At 44.8% G+C, this 15,967-nt stretch overlaps 1 protein-coding gene across 1 annotated transcript in view; it reads left to right on the forward strand.

Annotated features, from left to right (window-relative positions):
• CNTNAP2 (contactin associated protein 2) overlaps positions 1-15,967 on the forward strand; it is a 1,529,860-nt gene that overhangs the window by 848,563 nt on the left and 665,330 nt on the right. Inside the window, exon 13 of the mRNA XM_055129775.1 lies at positions 10,299-10,499. Within this exon, the coding sequence (XP_054985750.1) occupies positions 10,299-10,499 (201 nt within the window). The remainder of the gene's footprint in view (positions 1-10,298; positions 10,500-15,967) is intronic.

Below are 15,967 nucleotides of genomic sequence, written 5' to 3' on the forward strand. Positions count from 1 at the left end.
ATAATAATAATAGCAGTAATAGTGAGGGGGTCATGGGGGGAGGGAGACTCAATCCACCCCCTCCAAGGGGCCCCAGTGAAGATAGTCAGGCACAGGGGCAAGAGACTACGTTGTCTCTTCCGGGAGCTTGGTTTTATAGTAATAATAATAATAATACTAATAAACAGTAATAATACAGTTCCTTTATAATATGAATATAAATTATAATGATACCTGGTAATTATCAGAAGCATGAATTTTCTCTGCTAGTTACTAGACTTACACAAATCCAAATTTAGAGAGGGCACTATGTAAATTTATGTATACCCTTTTACCTCATTTCCATTCATAGCTGATTTCCTTTCATGTGTACCCTTCTCTTCTGCTTCCTGTGAAATTATTTTAAAGCAAATTTCAGAATTTAATAGATATTTGGATATGCCTCTCTTAAAGTTCAGTATTATTTTTTAAAGTCATGACTACAGTGCTAATTCTTGAATATTTTGAAGTCTCCTAGTGCACACATTTTGTTCAAATTTAAATTCTTTTATATACATTTGGATTAAATTAGGGCCTAACAAAAGTCTATATGATGATGAATATATTTCTTAAGTTTATTAATTTATAAATTCCAGCTCTCCCTAATTTTCTCTTCCATTCTCTTTTTCCTACTCACTCTTATACTTTATTTAGGAAAGAAACTAACTGCAGAAAACACATTGTGTTTCCTTGACTCTTCATAACTGAAATCATCTCTCTGGGCTGGTGGACACTGGTCTTTCCCCTTCCACTAGCTGATTATCCCGAGTCTTTGTCTTTGTCAGAAATGCAGGACCAATGCTTGATTCTTTCCTTTTATTTACAGGTTTCCAACCTGAAATTGGTTCACTTAAGATGAGCAGTGAGAAGCACTGTTTATTTCTGTGGTATCACATGCTGAAAGCCATTGCGTTATTCTGATTCATTTCTGTGAATGCATCCTCAGCCAGTAGAAGACAGCATGTGGCTGTTAAATCTCTTTTGCATCACCTTCATAGATGCGGCCTTTGTTCCTTTGATCTCAGGCAGAATGTTGTAGGCGTTAACTTTTATCTCAGATCTGGAGTGAGGCTCCCTTTTACTCCCCTGTTTTTATTTGGAATAGGAAACACACACGGGGTTTGCCTTTCACGACCCCCTACAACTTCACATGAAGAACAGCACTCTTCATTAGTCCATTCAAAGTGGAAATAATGGAACCAACTAATCTACAAATTCAATGTTCCTGAGATTAGTGTCAAATAGATTATTTTTCTTTGGGCATTCAGCACAAAGGAAGCAAAGCAGCTGAAATCCATCCTCATTCGGGGGTCCCTAAACACCGTGATCGAGGGACTAGAGAGTTTGTACACCAGGTAGAGTATTTGCCTTGTAGGAGGCCAATCTGAGTTCAATCTCAGGCACCCCAGATGACCCCCTCATCCCCACCAGTAGTGACCACTAAGCACAGAGCCAGTAGTAAGCCCTGAGAAGAGCAAGGTGTGTCCCTAAAACAAACACCTGCCCCTGGCCCCACTGTCACTGTCATCCCGTTGCTCATTGATTTGCTCGAACGGGCACCAGTAACGTCTCTCATTGTGAGACTTATTGTTACTGTTTTTGGCATATCCAATACGCCACGGATAGCTTGCCAGGCTCTGCCGTGCAGGCGCGATACTCTCAGTAGCTTGCTGGGCTCTCCGAGAGGGGCAGAGGAATCTAACTCGGGTCGGCCCCCGTGAAAGGCGAATGCCCAACCACTGTGCTATCACTCCAGCCCACACACACACCAAAAAACTAAGAACCATGATCTTGGGTTTCTAATCTACTTTACCTGATTTATAGCTGACATCATGTTTGGCCGTAATGGCAGGGAGCTCAGGCTTCTTAAGATGGCAACAAATGGGTGACTGATATCTTCATTTTCTAGAGTTAAATAACTTTAGGGAGTATTTGGTTCAATACTACCTTTCCACTTGATAAAACCAAGACTTCGAGTGGTTTTTTCAAATTTATAAAGCAAAGCAGTACACAGACTAAGATCCAAAATGATCTGATCATTTGTACATGGCATTTTCGCCATACCCACTGCCACTAATCTATATTTGATAGTTAAATTGGATCATCAAGCATCATTTTTATCATTGTCCATTTCAGTAATCACTTGATTTATAGATCCTTCCTTTCTTCCTCTGCCTCACTTTTAACTTAGAGTGTGTGATGTGGTTGTCATGTTCTTACTAGTGAATAGAAAGTCAAGTTAAAGTTCCATCAACCCCTGCCCCAGGCCTGTGGGCCTCTTTGACAAATATCGAGCTGCCCACCAAGGGTATAAAAAAGAATTCTTATGCTCATTTCCACATCTTTGATGACTTTTCCTGGCATAGTTCAAAAATTGCTTTGTCTAATAATCGCAACTCAAAATGTTCACTGACTCATTTGATCTGAGGAAGGGTCGTGAAGATGATTATTGCTTGGGGTTGTGGACACACTCAAATCATTTGGGAAAAAATGGTGACTTCACCACTTTGTTGAGAAATGGGTGGTGACTTTTTATTTTTTAAAAAAGTCTTTAAAAAGCTGATAGCAGCTAGCTGGAAAGATTGAGGGTGGTTGGAATGTTTCTGGCAGTACAAGCCTTGGTGAGATACAGAGTTTGCTGGATTTAGAGGGGCTGGAGAGTTAGTATGGAGTTTAAATTATCTGTGTGCATGTGGTTGATCCCAGTTAGAGCCCAGTTACCACATGCGCCCCCTGCCCCCGCTGAACATCACTGGGGTGCCGTAGAAATTCCCAAGCACCATTTGGGAGACAACGCCAAATCCCCCCCCTCCCCGCCAAATTTTATAAACCTCAGAGAATCCCTTCTTTAAAAGAAGTGATTTGTGCTTTGTACTTTCAATACATTTGTACTTCTGCTAAAATTAAAGTGAGAACACCGTTTTAGCCCCTTTGAATATGCTAGCGCTGTTATCTGAAGGGTTTTCTTCCCCTACCAAGTTATTTCTAGCTAATTATCCTCACCCAGGAACTAATCTGTCAGACTGTCTTGCTAATGCTCCTCACAATGGGGGCTGCTCCAGTGAATAGAAACTGAGTTAATGGGGAAAATTAAATACTTAGAGCAGTTGATTATTTGGGGATTTTCTTCCAAGGTGACAAATGTTATCTGTATCATCAAAAAAATTCTTTAATTAAGCCTGGCGCCTGGGTTGGAAGGAGAGAAGTGCCACAGGTCCTCTGATGGGGAATCGTTTACCACAGACTCCCGTTGCCCTCCACCCCCAAACGTGAATTTCTGGCCCGTGTTTGATCTTCCAAAGTTTCAGGGGGGCAGTGAAGTGAATGAGGATGAACATGAAAGGAGACACATCGTATGAGATTCTGTCCTATTAATGGCAAGTCAAACTGTCATCGTCAATGGTAGAATTTTCTGCTACATCAAAGCTTTACAGATAGAAACTTCAGAGAAAATAATTCCTCGTGTGAGCCAGTTACAATGCAGGTTTAACCCAATTGCTGACAGAAAATAAATTTTCCTGCAACAAAAAATATATGAAATATAGTCCTAGAGATTTTTTTTCCTTTAGGCCATACTTGATGGTGTTCAAAACTTTAGAGGGTTTTGCTTGGTAACACTGGAGGACTGTGAGGAGTCAGGAACCAAATTCAGGGCCTTACACATCCCTTCATGGGTTCCATCTTTCCTTAAGTCAGTTCCTCATTCTTGAGTACTAGAAAACTTTTAAGTTTTACTTTCTTATTGTTCGGATTTGGGGTCACACCCAGAGATGTTCGGGGGGTTACTTCTGGCTGTGCACTCAGAAGTCACTGCTGCTGATGACTTCTTAGGGGACCATTTGGGATGAAGGGGATCGAAACAGGGCAAGCATCCTACCTGCCGCACTATCTGTCCAGTCCCTGAGTGTTACATGTTGAGGAATTTGGTGTAGATTGTGCTAGAGAGATAGTACAGCAAGTAGAGTATTTGCCTTGCATGATCCAGATTTGATCCCAGTCCTATATAAGGTCCCCTGAGCAATTGACAGGAAGGATTCCTGAGTACTACTGGCGTGTGCCCCCCCTAACCAAACCAAAATAACAAAATAGTTTGGGGTAGGTTATAAGTAGTTTATAATTTATTTGATAAGTCATTACTTGGAATTCTCAGACAATTACCCTTTCAGTTGGATGCAGTTACTTACGTTATATACCTCCTTCCCACTGACTCCTTAACGGCATTAAAAGTGCTTGATGATTCGTGCCCAGATCCTAGGAGAGACTTGAATTAAAGCAAGGTGAGGGGCTGGGGAGATAGAACAAGTGAAAATAAGCATAACCTTGTTTGTATTAGGCCTCAGATTCTGTTCCTGGTTCTATTCCTATTTATGAACCCCAGAGCAGCAACTGTCTTTGGTTCTGGTGGTACCTCAGTACTGAACCATTGGGCCCAGGCCACCAGCCCAACATGTCCGGCCAACAGTGGCCCCTCCACAAAATAAATAAAGCCACGCTTATAGACGAATGTTCCCACGTGTCAAAAGACAGCCATATACCAACCCAGAGTCCAGATGATCTTACTGCTTAACCCAAAAAGAAAATGATGACCTTTGGGGGGAAGCTCACGGGCCCCAGATTCATTTCATATTGGACTTTTAACATTTTAGAAGCTGCAGAGACGGTACATGGGCTTAAGTGAGTCCAGTTCAGTCCTCAGTTGTCCCCTGAGATCTGCCAGGGGTGATCCCCGAGTACAGAGCCAGGAGACTCGCCCAAGTACTGCAGGGAGGAACATAGACCACACCCCACCTCAAAAAAAATTCCTTGAAGTTCTATGTTTTATTTATTTATTTAGAAGTAAAACAGATTTTATTTGCAGGTTCTGAAGGGAAGGAGGGAGAGAAAGTGGGAGAGTGGAGAGTGCCGTGCTCAAGAGAGCACCCGGGCTTCTTCAAGGGCGGAGAGAGCCCCTGTACACATCCCAACATTAGATAGGAAAGAACACATCTCAAGAGGAGAGATGTGGGCGAGACATGTGCTCAGGTGCCACGTGTGCTCAGCCACACGGGCATAAGCAGCACGTGGGCTCAGACAGTTCTATGTTTGTATGTGCCGCAGTTCTATGTTTTAAACATAGCAAATATACCAGGATTGGATCATTTCGAGTATCCCTTTTATTTCACCTAGAAGACTTTCAAAATACTTGATTTTAAGTGCTATAAAAGTATTTGATGTATTTATTATCCCCTGGGCCATTTTAAATGCATGGACATTTTATGAGACCCAGGGATGATGATAGTAAGAGGGTCTTGTTGAACTAATTGGAAAAAGGAGTAAGATATATGATTAGTAAAATCATCATTATCATTATCCCGTTGATCGTCGATTTTCTCAAGCGGTCTCAGGAATGTCTCCATCTGTCCTAGCCCTAAGATTTTAGCAGCCTCTCTTTACTCGTCCTTCCCAATGGTGCTGCATTGGAGGCTCTTTCAAGGTCAGGGGAATGAAACCATCCTTGTTACAGGTTTTGGCATGTGAATATGCCACGGGGAGCTTTCCAGGCTCTCCCATGTGGGCAGGAAACTCTCGGTAGCTTGGGTTCTCCGAGAGGGAGAACTAGGCTATTAAAAAGATAATTTTACATATATTTAAAAATATTCTTTTCAGAAAAGCGCGGGAGTTGTCAGTAATCAAAATTTAGTTTTGTTTAAAAAAAAAAAAAAACACTGGCAGACTGAGTTTATAGTTTGTGAGTATGGCCGGGAGGAAACTGACAACACAAACTACCTATGACAATTCAGTAAATTCCGTAGCCTGCGGTGGCCATAGGTACCATGGAAAATAAAGGAGCAGGTAAGGGCCTGGGAAAGAAGGCTCGGACTTTAAATAGGCTGGACAGGGTAAAGCTGGAGGAGAGCACGCTGTTTGATGGACGACAGACAGAACTGACCCATCGGGAGCACAGGACTTGGCAGAGGATACTGCCCTAAGAAATGTGTCCGGTCTACTCAACGCACGGCGCAGTGGAGCCCTACAAAGTGATTTCTTTAACCGAGCATGCGCAGTGTGTTTTAAAGTTGTCTTCAATATTAGAAGTGATCTGAGCTTTAAAGTTCCACTGGAGTGGTGAGTGATTGATTCAAGATGACATTTACTTAGTCTCCAAGTTTGAATTCGGATCAGAATCAATTACCTGTATAAGCAACAAGAATCAAAGAGCCCCATTTCCTGGCTGCACAGGGTGGTACCTGCCTTCCTGCCAGAGAAATGATCTCCGGGCGATTAAACACACACCTATTGCATCTCTCCCCAGTGTGAGCAAAAGGAAAAGGAGGGTTCATTTGTCTGCGTATTGATACAAATGCCGTCAATAACACTAGCCATCTTGTATAAAGCATTCTAACATCCTTACAATGGGGCCAAAAAAGGAACGAGTCTCCTGCTTCTCAGAAAAATAACAAGTGTGTTTGTAGAAAAAGTCATCGCTAAGTTCTAACACGTTCTTTGGAGGGCAGAGACAGAGCCACCATTATTTATACTTGTTCCCAGCACTCAATTTGTTACCCATCTTGGGCTGGAATTGTGAGCATAAAAATAATCAACATTTCCCACCACCTGCGGATGATGTGCACGTTGAGCTCATTTCCTCGAGCTTCCCGCCGAGTTCCCATCTGTTTTTCATACCTTATTTCTCTACACGTGATTAAAGCTGTTTATGCCCACGGAGCTGCATACATAGTTGACATTACGGGAGGGTTCAATCTCCCACCACCCGCCATGGTCAAGTGTCTTCCAGAATATGCGTCTCTGTGCTAGAGAGGCTGGTAATGCTTGCATGGAGTGCTAGCCGAGATGAGAAAAGGGTAACAACACATTTTGGGTAACAAATCATGTCAGTAGCATGAGAGTTACTGGAAAAGTTCTAGCAAAACAGTGATTTAGAAAACTCTACTTGGGTAAATAACAACAATTTTACATAGATCCTCCTATGAGGGGCTAGAACACAAAAGAAACAACAACAAAAAATTGTATTGTAACCTAATTTGCTTTCTATCTATACGTTTCACAGACAGTTTTGCAGACAGGAATACTAGACGGGCTGGAGAGATGAGTCAGGGTTAAGGCACTTTCCTTGCGTGCTGCCCAGCCCATTCGGTCCTCAGCAACCCCTGTAGGAACTGCCAGGAGTGATTCTTGAGCACCACCGGGTGTGCCTCTACTCTTCCCCCAAAAACTAATTTCTAAATAACTCAGAGTAGAAACTAAGAAAATCATTTATTCAGTAAATCACCAATATCTTCTAAATGTCTATAAATCTGGACAAGATTTTCCTGAAGCATATCAGAGTGGTTTGTTCTATGAAAAAATATTTTTATTTGGATACAAAACCCAGATCTAAAACCATTTCATGCCAACTGTAAAATGCAGCCCTGTGTATCCCCTCAATCCTCTCCTCTCCTGCAGCCCTAGAAGAGCCTCTTGATGTATTATTGTAAAGATGCCATCTGACGGTCTGGGCTCCCTTTGTTCACATGAGCCAATCAATGCCCCGGCATTTCGTGTTGAAGCATCCTTCTCCTCGGTGGGTTTCTTTTTTCTTTTTTTGCTTTTTTGGGGTCACACCCAGCGATGCTCAGGGGTTACTCCTGGCTCTGCACTCAGGAATTACTCCTGGCGGCGCTTGGAGTAACCATATGGGATTGAACCCAGGTCAGCCGAGTACAAGGCAAATGCCCTACCCACTGTACTAGCACTCCAGACCCTCCTCAGAGGGTTTCTGAAGGCCTCTGATATGCCCGTTGTAGACGGAGCACTGGCTCTGGCTCTTTCCTTCAGATGCAGGGAGGGAGACAGACAGCCCATGGGAAATCTGCACCTAGTCCGGGAGAGAGGGGTGCTGGGGAGATGATACAGCGAACACCTTACATGTGCCCCGCCCAGGTGTAATCCTGCCATCCCAGAGGGTCCAGAGTTTGCTAGGAGTGACCTCAGAGCACAGGGTCAGGAGCATTGCTGGATGAGATGCAAAAATACTAGAAAACAAAACCAAAGTCAGAGAGAGAGAGAGAGACAGAGACAGAGAGAGAAGCAGCCCAAGCAAGGCAGGCAGGGAAATGGAGAGCGGCTGAACAAGGCTGAGCCTGCAGGGGATGAGTGTGGGAGAAGGATGGTCCACGGCTGGGAGAAAGGAGATGGCAGATGTGGAAGCATCATCATCCCCAGGCTCCGAGGCAACGCTGCCTGGATCATGAATGGGAGCGTGGTCAGGCTATTTGGCTGCAGCCAAATGAGCAGGGGTGGGGCGTGAGTGGACTGATGTGGAGCAGGGAGATATGGAGGGTTGCGGGTCGCTCCGGGTCTTGCTTTGACTCGGAGTGAGACCGCTCGCCTCTTGTGTGAGCGTGTCAGGGCTGCTTCAGCTTGACCCGTCTTATCCTGCCCTGTCAGGGCTCAGGTGCAAGAGGAGCTGCTGGGAAGAAATCCTGCAGACGCAGGGGAGGGGCGAAGAGCAGGGGTGCGGTGCAGGGAGCAAGCCTCGGATTCTGAATCTGCAGGAGAGGTGGAGTGGGCGGTTCAGGGATAGGTTGGTGACCCATGCCAATGAGGAAAGGGTGAGAGGGACTGCCAGGCTCTGAACAGGAGCAGCTGCAAGAGGGTAATTCGGGGACAGGCCAGAGAGCAAGTCTGGGATCAAGGTACCTGCTTTGCACGTGGCTAGGCCTTTCCTGGTGCCACACACAGTCCCCTGGGCACTTCAGGGGCGACTTCTTTGCCTGGATGCAGGGCTGGCTTCAGGTGTGGCCTGGGGAACCTGAGCTGGCAGCCGTGTCAGGGGAGACAGGAGCTTCCTACCCTCTCCATCCCCTCTTTGCTTTTATTTAGCAACATTCAAAATACTGAGTTATCTGGCATCTTTAAAGTCTGTTTTAGTTTAATGAACTCCTAGAATCAACTGTACTTGACATTTTAATCCATTGCAAGAAATTCCTCTCAATATTATACCATCTGTGGTTTTTTTTTTTTTTTGAGGTGGGGGGGTCACACCTGGCAATGCTCTAGAGTTATTCCTCTGCACTCGGAAATTACTCCTGGGGGTGCTCAAGGAACCATATGGGATGCCAGGGATCGAACCCAGGTTTATCACATGCAATGCAGCACCCGACCTGCTGGACCCCTTCTTGAGGTTTTTGAATGACTCTCGCTCTCCGAGAGATTATTTCAGATGTGGCAATATTTCCTAGGCTCTTGGTATGCATTTCCAGGCTAATGATGCATTTTCCTGGGAATTTTTTTTAAATGAAAAATGGCATCGAGTGATCATAGTCTGATGCTAAAAGTTGGTCAGTGTTTGGGACATCTTCAACAGAAGAGTTAGGACATATGTCTTAAATGATAGCATCATAGGCTCACGGTGATGCCTTGTGTTTAAACGCAGACAGGAATGGAGTTGGAACTTAACCTCAGTAATTTTATATCTGCTTTTCCTCTCTCACACGTTGTAATGTTCAGGGTCCAAAATGCCAAAATAATCACTCATTTGTATTATTCCATACTCAGGGCATGCCAAGTGAGAAAGAACACAACATCCAGCTTGACCTGGCAGGTCATGTTGTGCAGAACATAGGCTGTCACGATGACGATGCAAATTCTGACGAAAGCAAGAGGCACATACTGAGGCCAGAAGGCTAAGCGGGCAGGGACCAGTGGCTTCCAACAGCTGGGCAGTTCAGAGGCGCCAGCTTGCCAAGCCTGACACAGTTCCCTGCAGACGGGACTGATACAGTCCTGCAGAGGGGACAGGAGATGCAATAAGGGCTAGAAACCTCTCCCACTTAATACTCCTAACATTTGTATTTCAGACAGGCCCTTAGACCTTTGGTTTTGCTATCGGGAGCCAGTTTGCTTGTGTTCTCAATGGGGCTTTTTAGATGGTCTCTGTAAGCAGAATTGGAAGGAGAGGAAAGGGCAGAGGTTCTGAAAGATTGAGTGTGATTCCGGGGGCAGCATGCAGAGTGCAGAAGTGGGGTATTTACCCTGCATGTGTCTAACCCAGATTCCATCCCTGGAACTCCATATGGTCCCTGCAGCCCCCACCCACCCAGGAGTGATCCCTGAGCACAGAGCCAGGAGTAAGCCCTGAGCACCACCCTGTGTGGTTCAAAAAAAAAAAAAAAAGATTGTGATTCTCTGTCAATTCAGCAGCAGACCCTTCTTTCTCCTGGACCGCCTTTATTCTGTGACATCTGGGCACTGGCATCCTCCTGACCCATGACGGGATGTGTTTGTTTCTCTCCCCACAGAGGACAAAGTGTGGACCATCGTGTCTCATGACCTGCAGATGCAGACGACGGTGGTAGGCTACAACCCAGACAAGTACTCGGTGACCCAGCTGGTGTACAGCGCCTCCATGGACCAGGTCAGCGCCATCACCAGCAGCGCCGAGTACTGCGAGCAGTACATCTCCTACTTCTGCAAGATGTCCAGGTTGCTGAACACCCCAGGTAGGCCCCAGCGGGGAGGGGCACTTTTAGTCACCGTCGCCGTGTGGATTGACAAGACAATCCAACAGGTGTGCTTTATTATCGGCTCGCCCAGGCCTCCAAGCAGAGGCAGCGGTGCGAAAGGAAAGAATCATCATTCTTCGTTTGCTGAGGCATGAAGCCCAAACTGTGTTGTCGGTGTTGTCGTTGTTTTTTGTTTTAAAAGAAAACAGTTCCATTGTTGAAATGCAGTGACTTGGAGCAGTAAGATGGAGACAGCCATATGGGAATGAGTCTAAGAAAAATCAAATGCATTTCACTGATAGGTGGCATACCGTGGAAACAGAAAAGTGAAAGAACTAAATGAAACAAAAATAAACTTTTGGACTCTAAAACCAGCTAGTGGTTAGCAGAAGGGATGGAGGAAAGTGGGTGGATAAACCAAGATAAAGGGAAGAGGTGTACCATGAAGGACAGAAGTAGGCCTTGGTAAACAAACTGTGGTGTTTATACACGTTGCTTTTCAGAGATCCATTCCTGAAAGTCATATAATATTTGAAAGCAGCAGTCCTCCAGTAGAAATGAAAAAATATATGTTTACACAGAAAAAAATAGTTGTTTAAATCCATTGTTTTCAGCTTATAGAGTTTTTCGGTTCTGTGTGCGCGTATGCTTCTGATGATTAATTTTGTCTGGCTTTGTGGGAAAGTTTATCAAAATTCAATTGTGAGTTTTCCCTGGTTCCTTTGAGTTCTTCCAGAGCCTTCATGTAAAGATGAAAACAGTTGAAAGTTGGTCTGCAGTTAAACGAACTGGAGGGCAGGGAGGGTTTCTCATTCTATGTTGTCATGGTCTTTTAAGAATATCTCCTTGTCTCAAGACGTTGACCTACTTTTTAATCATGCTTGCTTTTTACCAGCCTTGCTTCAGGGTGTGTGTGTGTGTGTGTGTGTGTGTGTGTGTGTGTGTGTGTGTGTGTGTGTGTATTCCAAGTATAGAAAAGAGTTTCCAGATCAAATCCTGTAAATATATCACAAGATTCATATGCTTAAGTCGAAAACCAAACTACCTTTGTCTCTAACAGCATGGGCTGGGGGTGGGGAGGGAAGCTATCATATACCCTGAGTCAGAAAATCAGTGATCGACACTGTTTAGTCTGGACACTCAGTATGTGACTTTGCAGGAGCTGAGTGAACTCTTATGCCTCAGCTTCCAGGGAATTTCTTGGCCAGCGAATCCTCATTCCTCTATGGAGTGATTCTGAGAATCTCATGAGTAACCTTTACTAGAGGAGTAGCTGCACTGAAACAGCAAATAGCAACAAGTATATTGATTATATTTTAATATAATCTGGAAGCGACGTCATGTCTGAGACCAGTTGACTGATGTCCCAAACCAGTGGAGTATTGTAGCCCTTATTATGGGAAGTGCTTTACAGAGAATAGTTATAAACAAAACAGTTTAAAAATTGAAATGTTTGGGCACTGGAGAGAGATTACTGCGGGTAGGTTGCTTGCTTTGCATGCAGCCAGCCTGAGTTCCATCCTGGCACCCCGTATGTTCCCCCAAGCCCTGCCAGGAGTGATCCCCAAGTGCAGAGCCGGGAGTCAGCCCTGAGTACCACAGGATGTGGGCCGCAAATAAATTAAAACAAAAAATTGGAGTGTTTTCTATGTGCAAAGTTTTATGATTATATTATAAACAATTGGGCTGGAGCGATAGCACAGTGGTAGGGCGTTCGCCTTTCATGAGGCCTATCCATGTTCGATTCCTCCGTTCCTTTCGGAGAGCTGGCAAGCTACTGAGAGTATCACCCCCACATGGCAGAACCTGGCAAGCTACTGAGAGTATCATGCCCACATGGCAGAGCCTGGCCAGCTACCCGTGGTGTATTGTATATGCCAAAAACAGTAACAAATAAGTATCACGATGAGAGACGTTACTGGTGCCCGCTCGAACAAATCGATGAGCAACGGGATGATAGTGACAGTGATTATAAACAATTGTGATCCATTAATCCAGAGAAAGTCAAGACAGTAACATGTGGACACTTTTGACTCAGACAATTAGTTGTGTGTGTTTTTTTATAATGGTTAGATTTGCATTTGTGTAAATCACAACTTTACAAAGTAATGTGAGGTTAATTACATAAACATGTTGAACAAAAGAAGCATGTCACAAATAACATATACAAGTGGAAACAGACATAGTCAAGCTATATTTTTAGACAGAGTAAGATAGTATAAAAATGAAGAAAATATATTATAAAATAAGTCATGGTAGTGGCTAGCTCAAGTGGAGAAAATATGGTCAATTCAAGTAGACCCTCCTAGTGATCCTTCAGTGCTCTGTTACGACCTGTGTGATAGGTGTTTGAGTGTCAGCTTGAATTCATGATATTGTGTATTTGTTTAATGCTCGTTTTTGTCAGTGTGACATCTCAAATAAGAGCAGGTTAAACTTACATTTGAAACCGTTCCTTAATTACATCTGTTCACTGTAGTATGTGTGTTGTTTGGAGGAAGAAAGTGAAGATTGTGGCTGAGGTGACGCTCTGTCAAGAAAGAAAAACAGTTTTTGGTTAGGTGAAAGTTAATAGAACAACAGAAAACAGGCTCTGAAGGATCCCTTAGGTCATGGTAATTAGAGGCGTAGCCAAGGCATATTTTCTTCAGAAGAGCAGTGTAAGTCTGGCAAGTGGAGATGCAGGAAGCTGGCAGGGACAAGATGCTGTTCTACACTCTCAGGACTCCTCCCAAGGGCCGGGTGACTCAGACATCACCCACATTCGGATCATCTGGAGACATTAATAAAATTTAAATGGACAAGGCCCATTCCCCAGACTTCTGCTGCAGTCTGCCCTGGGCCAGGAGGATTTGCATTTGCAATGAGCAATTTGGGCTCAATTGCCTCCCCCCCCAAATTCAGACGCTGAAGACCTAAACCCCGCGCTGTGATGGGACCATGAGGTTGGAGTCACAGTTAAATGAGGTCATACAACTGGATTTGGTGACTTTATAAGTAAAGGGTGCTCTTCCTGTCTACACTTGAGGAAACAGTGAGATGGCAACCATCTGCAAACCAGGAAGAGAGTTTATATGATATATATATAATATATATATTATATATATAATATAGAGTAATACACACACAAACACACCTTTCAGAGAGCCTGGCAAGCTATCAAGAGTATTTCGCCTGCACGGCAGAGCCTGGAAAGCTACCCATGGCATATTCGATATGCCCAAAACAGCAACGATAGGTCTCATTCCCCTGATCTGGAAAGAGCCTCCAATCATTGAGAAAGAGAAGCTGCTAAAATCTCAGGGCTGGGAGGAATAGAGACGTTACTGGTGCCCACTCGAGTAAATCCATGACCAGCGGGATGACAGTGATACAGGGATACGGTGATCTGTGAGGATCAGCATCTGTCCCTTGTCTACGGAGCGCGGCTCTGGCAGTAGGAGCACAACTGACTCTTAGGGAGTGTGGACTTGCTGGTCTAGAAACCACATGTTTTTAAAAGAAAGTGCTTCAACACCGTGGTTTATGGTTGTTCATGATACAGCTGCTACGGGCTCTCCTCGTTCCAACCCCCACCCCCCCTCCAGAATGACCTTCCCTCAGCCCTCTCCCCACGTTCCCAACCACCCCCCAGCCTGCCCCAGCAGCAGACACACACAGTAATATGTCTTATATTGTTTGTTACAACTAAATGGCTGACGGAGCTATCAAAAATAGTTCTGTAAAAGAAAATATTTGAAGCTGTTCTATCTCACTCCAGGGTAGTTAAGCCCTTATGGGAGGATTTACTAAACTGTTGCTAGTGTTGTTACTGCATTTGCTTGTTGAGTTTAGTTGGCTTCAGCGTTACGTCCCCAACTAATTTGGTGCTTGGGTGTGCTCCTACTGGAATTTCGCTATTGTGGAATGTGGCTGTACAGACCAGAAGCTTCAGAATCTATAGGATTGGGGCAATGAGTTGACATGGTAGCAGCTCTGGGAGGTGGGTGTGGCTTCTTCTAAGACTTGCAGAAGTCTAGGATGGGGTGCAGGAAGGCTGTGCGCCCCCACTCTGAGAAGACCCCAGAATTCTCTGCCTGAACACCAGAGTACCTGCAATTTTTGTGGTTTTTCTAGAGATTATTGGTGAAGCAATGGAGTTGAGCTGTTGGCATGGTGGCAACAGTGTGATATGGGTACAGCTGCCAAGGCAGGAACTCAGCCTGCCCCCTGTGGGGGGCAGGGGGGCAGAGTGTTCAGCTAGGAGACTGGTGTGTCCATGAATTGTAGCTGTTTGGTTTGCACCTGCTCAGAGACTTAGTCTTGAACAGGAAGAGTAGGGCCAGTGGGTGAGCCAACATAGTGGTGGCTGTCTAGGTACCACATTTCAAGACGCTCTGCCACGGGCAATGAAACTTCTCTTAGGTGGTGCAGCACAACCACGTTTGGTTTGCCTTCACTTACCCAGCCAGGGTCGCTGCTTGACCCTGGTTCTGATGCTCGGAAACACCACTGAGATGAGCAAAAATCTAGGTGTACACTGAGTGTAGCAACTGACCCCTGACAACTTGTCTACACTCTGTCCTTACTACAGCTTCTCCATAGAGTTCAGTGGAGGTGATAATTAGTACTAGTGTTGTTTGGAGGACAAAGTGGCTCGCAGTGGCTCCAATCCTAGGGTGAAATGCCAGTGGGGACACACTACTGGCCAGAAGAGTACTTGATACCATCAACTACATTTTCATCTTCTATTCAATTTCATAGTCCTTTTCACTTCTTAAATGTTGCTCTGGTGAAGGGCTGGAGTGATAGCACAGTGTGTAGGGTGTTTGCCTTGCACACGACCGGCCCGGGATCGATTCCCAGCATCCTATACGGTCCCCCAAGCACCGCCAGGTGTAATTCCTGAGTGCAGAGCTAGGAGGAACCTGCTTTTGGTGTGATTGAAAAACAACAAAAAATTTTTTTTGCTCTGGTGGCTAAAAGGCTGAGTGTGATTTTTGAGTAAGTTCAACTTAGAGTTCAGGGACAGGATAAATAGGTTAGAGGTGAGAAAAGCCGCTGCTTTCTGCCTACCTCTGCTTCTGTGGTTCCCTCCTTCACCTTTGCTCCCCGCTCTTCCCTGCCCCTCCTCCCCCAGTCCCTGAGAAGCCTCACAGGCTTAATGCTCCTCTCTTAAATCTAGGATGTCACAGAGAGAAAGTAGGACGAATGTGCTAGAGATAGTGATAGTCTGGTGACTTCCTGCTGAGACCACACGCTTCTTCCCAGATCAGATCAGATATCTTTTCAGGGAACAGAGCACTGAGTTGGGATCAAGAGCACAGCTTTGGTCTGCTCAATAAACATCCTCCTTCCTTTGTATTTCCAGTTGGCCAGACATCATTCTTCCGGAATTTGTAGGTTTTATTGTACTGCATTTCTATTATCATATATTCTTCACGCATTGGACACCCTCTATGCCAGATTTTTCAGTCCTGTAGGAT

The sequence above is a fragment of the Sorex araneus genome, chromosome 1 (genome assembly GCF_027595985.1).
Source record: "Sorex araneus isolate mSorAra2 chromosome 1, mSorAra2.pri, whole genome shotgun sequence".
NCBI lineage: Eukaryota > Metazoa > Chordata > Mammalia > Eulipotyphla > Soricidae > Sorex > Sorex araneus.